This window comes from Rhipicephalus sanguineus, unplaced genomic scaffold (assembly GCF_013339695.2).
Source record: "Rhipicephalus sanguineus isolate Rsan-2018 unplaced genomic scaffold, BIME_Rsan_1.4 Seq2414, whole genome shotgun sequence".
Classification (NCBI taxonomy): Eukaryota; Metazoa; Arthropoda; class Arachnida; order Ixodida; family Ixodidae; genus Rhipicephalus; species Rhipicephalus sanguineus.
In genome coordinates this window covers 16353-23103 of record NW_023614847.1, presented here as the reverse complement: position 1 = coordinate 23103, position 6751 = coordinate 16353, and the positions used below count along the sequence as shown (strand labels likewise).

General features: G+C 44.6%; 1 protein-coding gene across 1 annotated transcript; it reads left to right on the top strand.

Moving 5' to 3' along the window:
• Positions 1-2120: 2120 nt before the first annotated feature.
• On the top strand, positions 2121-6255 carry LOC119376832 (U1 small nuclear ribonucleoprotein C). Its single transcript, XM_049411492.1, has 5 exons — positions 2121-2311; positions 2757-2799; positions 3759-3867; positions 5270-5362; positions 6080-6255. The coding sequence occupies exons 1-5, from the start codon at positions 2304-2306 to the stop codon at positions 6253-6255; spliced, it is 429 nt and encodes a 142-aa protein (XP_049267449.1). The 5' UTR covers positions 2121-2303.
• Positions 6256-6751: the final 496 nt, after the last annotated feature.

Sequence of the window (6751 nt, the reverse complement as noted above, 5' to 3'; positions counted from 1 at the left end):
GTGCTCCATATCGTTTCTCATGTAAAACCAACAGGCCCAAATCACCACAGTTCTGAAGATGACTTTCCGCAGTCCACTCCCTTCCTCGGGCCTTTTGTGTACTGTTTCTTCCCTTTTAAAGGCACTAAAGCCAAACACAGCAAGTTTGTAACAAAAGGCAGATTTCTTTTATTCAAGGTCGCAAGCTACTGCCCACATTTAGAAACACCTGGTGGAGTGATCAAAACAGCTGGCTTCACGCCGTATCTGTGACACGTACATTTCAGAAATAGACGGCATCAGCACAGTTCGAAATTGTGATTTTTGCAGACGCTTGAACGATCACCGTAGACAAAGCTTTTCGCGAGCTGGATTTTTTTACGTCATGACGACATGGGGTAATAAGAAAACAACAATGCTAATAGCTTCCGCGGGAGGTCCTTCGTGAACGACTAACGCCGGCGATACACGTCGCAAACGCATGAGCCCCCGTGACGATTTGATGACGGACGAATCACAGGCGGCCAACAAAACGATCTCTCCGTCTCCCGAGAAGGAAAGAAAAAATGTGATCGAGGAATACCATCGCAAACACCCGAGTGTGGCTTTCTGCTGCATCGGGCCACATCGACGACAACGAATAAACTGTGTTTTCCTCTACATCTCGGAACTCTTCGACTGTGCTTCCCAAATCGCGCAGTTTCGAAAGGGGCTTCTTGGAGCTACTTTACACAGAACGACAACCACGTACGCGAACGTCGAATCCGAATCGATGTATGGAGCCCGTGCGGTCAAATACGGAGTAGTCGCGTTCAAAGACGCCATACAGACGACCAGGAAGAATAGGTGTTTTTCCGTAGGCGCAAACTACGACGTTTCCCGTTTAAGATTACTCAATACGCAATAGAGACAACGTACTACTGCGATGCGGAAACAATGCTAGTTCGCATTTCACCAATGCAGCCATGCATACCTGCGCGATTTACTTGTTTTATTATTCAGCGCCAGCAGCAAGGCAAACTTAAGCCCTAAACACTGCACAAACAAATGTGTGCGTCAGTGTCCGTAGTAAAGTGGAAGATGATTGTACACTATGACCCCCATTCATGCACGCATCCTCTCCAACAGAGCTCGTCTAAAAGCGCATCAATGTGTGTTTAGTACTTATGTTCTTGTTTCAGAGGAGTTGGTGTTAGTAGAAGACTGTTCGAACGCCTTTAAGGAACCGAAACGGGGAACGATACGAGCAGCGCGCATTTAGCTTATGCGGGTAATGCAGCGATCAACTTGATATGAACTAGTTTCCGGCTGTAACGCCTAACCGAAAGCGAGCTAGACGGGCCAAATTTGATATTAGCTCTCACTAGCGCAGGGATTGTGGTCGCTGACTACTAAGAATAAGCTAATGAACTTTCAGTTGGGGCGATCTCTCCTGAAACCCCGCCGTGGGAGGACAGCAAAATCGGTAGCGCACCGACACACGATAGTTGCACGAAAGTATTGTGGCGTTTTGCGGCTACTACGCACGCTGCACCGTAAGTGAGTACCAGAAGAAGCTGGGAAATCACGCTGTACAACCGTACTGCAAAAAGCAAGCACTCACTTGGTATTCTACTTCGAGTACTTGACCGACTCTTGCCGGCTGGTGAAAACACTCGATACCACCCGCTCGCAGGGTGACCGTAAGCTCTGTCTCGGCGTCTTCAAAGACATCCTTAGTCCTCGAAATGTCCAGTAGCGTCGCGAACACAATCGCACCGAATAGAAGGTCCAAGACCGCGGATTTGCGGTACAATCGCACGACACCGACACACACCATTGCCGTGGCTCTGCCCACCTTGAAATTTCCGATGCGGCTGCTTCGTTTCGTTAAATCATAACAATAAAAAAATAAGTAAGATGGCTGTTGCTAGACGACACAGAGCTGTTCGCTCGGCTTGGCGGAACAGTCTTGTTTGTATGCAGTGCGTGTCTTACGCCGTATCTTCAATACTGTTAGACCGGATTAAGTCCTGGAACTGAGTTTTATAATTTTTAGTTAATATTTCAATGCACGAAGCTTGTCGGGAAAGCTCAAATTGCGGAGGTCTTTAAAGTACGCAGCGCTCGTAGAAAGCGAAGCCGGCTCATTCAGTAGTTTTCCGGCGCTCGCTGTGTGTAGTGAAGCCAAAGACTTTGCGCGTAGTAGTAATTTATTGCCAGGAAAACTAATATACAAAGCCTTCGCCGTTCTCTGTTATGTGAAACGGCAGTGAATCGTTGCTTTCTTAGCATTACGGTTCCATTGCTAGTCCGAAGAGGAAGGAGCCGCCAGCTGGATCGATATGCCGAAGTAAGCATTGACGCAAGTTTTTGCCTTACGACGAGTGTTAATGTTCCGTTTTGTTTTTTCATTTCTGTTTTTTTGCAGACCGTAAGAGCTCGATTTATTGCAAAAAGTCTCCACCGCTTTCCTGCTACCGCTGCGTAAAGCATTTTACTTAAGTTTCCTTTTCTAAAACTTATTACGGCGCGAAGCTAGCGGTGAGGTAGGAGCTTAAGCCTAAAGTAAGTAACGTAGAGTCAAAAATACTCGGGACAGGGGCAGTTTCTCTGACTGAATTTTTTTCATCAGTGTCCTTGCGATAGGAGCGATTGGTAATTGACTCAGTGCGGTTGGGGACGTTTGATTCTCTTCTCTCTAGTGAATTGCGTTCTCTCTTCATCTGCGATTGCGTGTTAATGCAAGTTCGCTACGTTTGTTCTATGTTCTTGTCTCCCATTTTCACATGCTGTAGGTACTACTGTGACTACTGTGACACCTATCTCACGCACGACTCGGTAAGTGACTGTCCCTTCGTTGCCGAGAGATTTTTATACGAGATCTTTCGCCGCCTAACGACGGCTAGTCGTTTAAAATACGTCGGCAGATTAACGACCCGATTGTATGAGCGTATTTGACTTCGTGGCCATCTTGGCTATACCACTGATCGCGAGAGAATAAATACGACAGCCCACTTGCTTTAGCCGGGCCGACGATGTAAAGGTACTTGATAAACCTGCCAAGGAGAATCGTAATCAAATTATGAAGGTCTGTTTCAATACGTAAGTTAACATTTCTTTTCACCTCATGTGTTTTCTTTTATCTCGTGTCATAAACTTCAAATGTCGGTCTAAAGTACTCGTGAAAACAATTGTGCCGATGAACCTACAAAGCTTGGTTTCACTCGTTGAGTTTCGTAATCGTAGGCTAGAGGAAAATGTGGCGTTAGTGTCTATGGCAGCTGCAATGCATGGCGCTTCAGCCATCATGGGAATGATGGGTAGTAACAGGAAAAAAAATCTAGGGACTTTAATGGGTATTACATGGATTTGCCTAAGCTTCCTTTTTTTCGGTTCCGTATGGCCTGCAGCCGCTTTGATGCAAAACAAAATTCAGTAAAGGTTCAGCAGTCCCACTTCACCACTTTGATCCTTTTAGACCAACCGCTTCAAATCAGCTCACGAGGTTCACAACTAGCCATTCTTTTATCCGAAACAAAAGCTAAGACATGACAATAAACGAAGCCGTAAGCATGAAGACTAGGCAAATCCATGCACTACACATCATTCCCATGGCGGCTGAACGATCGCAGCACCAAGGTTCCTCTAGCAAACATTGCAAGAAACTCTATGGTTTTTCTACCAAAGGAACATTGCCGCGGTTAAAGACCTGAGTTATGAGTTTGTTCATGTTTACCAAGCCCTTTAACACATGCATACACGCTGACCTTTTGTCCTTGATGCCGATGGTCACGTAGCCGTCGGTGCGCAAGACCCACTGCAATGGCCGCAAGCACAAGGAAAACGTCAAGTTCTACTACCAGAAATGGATGGAGGAACAGGCCCAAAACCTCATTGACGCCACAAGTGAGTGCACACACGTGCTAGATTGCATAAAAGCCCCCACCAGATGAATGAGGGGGTGGGCTTTTCTGATACTGTGCAGGTTTACCTGCTTGGTACACACTATACTTAGAAACAGTTTTTCTTGGCAGCACTGTATAAGCCATAGAGCCAAAATGCATGCCTGCTAGCGTGCCCAAATATAGTACCCAAGTCTACCGATATTTTTCTAATTTGCCTTGCTGAAATTAAATGTTGCTTTATTTATTATGAGGTTCAAACAGTTGTCGGAAGTCGTAGGTAAAATAGAGTTATTGCTCACTTTACAAGAATGTCTTTCTTTTCTTTCCATTTCTTAAATGGCACCACGTTTTCCACACGCCTGTCTTCCAATGTAGACATGATGTCCGTGACGTGTGCGGCCACAAACACACTGTTTAGTTCTCCAAGAAAAATATACTCACAAATACGACACTGAAATGTACACTGAACAGTCGAAGTGTCTCTCTCCCATTCATATTTTTCATGTATATGTTTTTTGATAAGCGTTAACGGTGCGAGCGAGCAAAACCAAAATCAGTTGCAAGCTGCTGTGCTCTTGTGGAGTAACATGAATGATTGGAAGCGCCACTTCCATAGCCTTCGCTCCACTGCCAAGATGAGCTGTTCCTGAGTATAGAGCAATGTGAAAGAGAGCACCTGGTTTTGTGTTCGGGGCTCATTAGGACCTAATTATTGTAAGACACTTCCATGAACACCAAAACCTTGCCTTGAATGGCTGTGTGAGCGAATTGGGCCGGAGCCCGAACTTCTCCAGTAGTCGAACGCAGTTGTGGCAGACAGGTGCACACCCTGAAGACAATTCAATATATCCACTGGTGTGTGTGCAAACGAGTTTATACCAAACTTAAAACTTTATGATGACAGAGGCATCACAAGCCAGATTTGGCAGTGCCACTGAAGAAAGTAAGCTAGGAAGGGAGGGGGGGCATTTAATCCTGCTGTAGTCTCCTTTTATCACTGTCCGCATGGTTTTTGCATAGCATATTCATCACATAGTAATACCCTGTTTATCATTAGGTAGAAGAAGCCATGCAAAGCGTCCTTCATACATGGAAACTCTCTGCATTCCAGATTTCTGCCCTTAACATAAGAATCCGCTTGTGCTTCCGGTGACACCATTGGACTTAAGCGTTTCGTAAATGGTGAAATGATGTTGAGCGAAATATTTGGTGTCTCCTCCTATTTGATATGTCTTTTGCTATAGTGCTGCAACGTTTAGTTGCATCTTGTGAATGGGCACATGAGGATGTTACGACATTGATAGTGAAACCAAGGTCCAAACCTGTCTTGGATATCCCATCTTGTTTCATTCTTGCTTGCATAGGAATTGGAAGTTTGACGACCTCCTAAACTTTATTTTCAGCGGCGGCATTCAAGGCGGGAAAGATCCAGTCTTCACAGTTTCAGGCCAAGCCTCTGACCGGAGCAATGATCCCTCCGCCAGCAGCGCTACAACGTAAGCACACTCAGCCAACTCTCTTTAATTTTCTGTGATTCACAAATTTAGACTCCTTTTAGAAATTTTTGTAAAACACTTTACTAACAAAAATTGCATTAAAAAAAAGTTATCGCCATTTCTTTTTGAGCTTTACATTGGGAAGTCACTGGTGGTGAATGCATGGAAGAATGCTCTTGCTTCCTGTTACGCAGTTTGTTTCAGTGTCAAATCAAAAGTCCTTTATGAGATTGTTTTATTTTCCTTGTATGTAGCTGTTTGTAAGAACACCGTTTCGTAATTTGTATTCAGTTTGCTTTGTTCCAGATGTTAGCATTTAGATAACAATCATTGTTTCTGAAATGTTTTGTATTTAAGTTTTTATTACAGAGATTTTAATGATTGGTTTAAATCTTATGTAACAAAGCATGAGACATAATTTCGTTCTTTACTGTGTATGCCCTGTTGCAGTTCGCAACCTGTGAAGTGTCATTTTATAATTTTCATCATATATATATATTTGGAACACTCGAGAAGTGCTTGACATCACGAAAATGAGTGAGCGCTACTGGATGGAGCATTTATGCAAATCCTCTGTGAGAGGGACAGTGACAGCTGTGGGAGGAGCTGACATTTTTTCTTGGGTTGTAACTGACTATAGAAGCTTCTTGCATTGATTTTAGCGACTCTTCGGGAGCACCTGATAACTTCGGTTCCGTCTGTCTTATTACTCTGCAGCGGGTCCTCCGCAGAGGATGCCACTAGTTGGGCCACCACACATGGGACCGATGCCGGGCCCCATGCCGGGCCCTATGCCAGGCCCCATGCCCATGATGGGACCCCCTGGACCAATGCCCCCCAACATGATGATGCCAGGTGAGAAGCGTTGCTTTGTGTATTCTATAAGCCTGTAGTACTCCACCCTCATTTTGATAAAATGGGTTGGCCCAGTCATGTAAATGCAGTATTATACTAGGAAAGTAATTGCGTACTTGAAATCAGCTCGCAAATGCACATAAACTCGGCAAGTTCCATAAAAAATAAATCAAGAAACAAAAAAAAAGTTTTAAAGTGCCATGTACCTCCTTAATCGCTGCCTTCTGAATAAAAAAAGTCTGTCCTGGCAGTGGATTAGTGATATCTTGCGAATCTTAAAACAGCGTTGGTGCTTTCATTAATTTTGGATATTAAGTAAAAGTTTGAGCATCAAAAAGCCAGGAAATAATTTGTCATCGTGTGTAGAGACTAGGACAGTGTGCGGCTTATTATGGCAGGGAGCTCAGCAGCTGAATTGTTGCTCTGCTAAGCTTGAAAACGGAGGTTCGATCCGGGTATTGCAGCTGCGTTTCGATGGAGGTGAAGTGCAAAAACTCCCATGTACTTAAGGGGGGACGCGGCTTTCGTATCGCG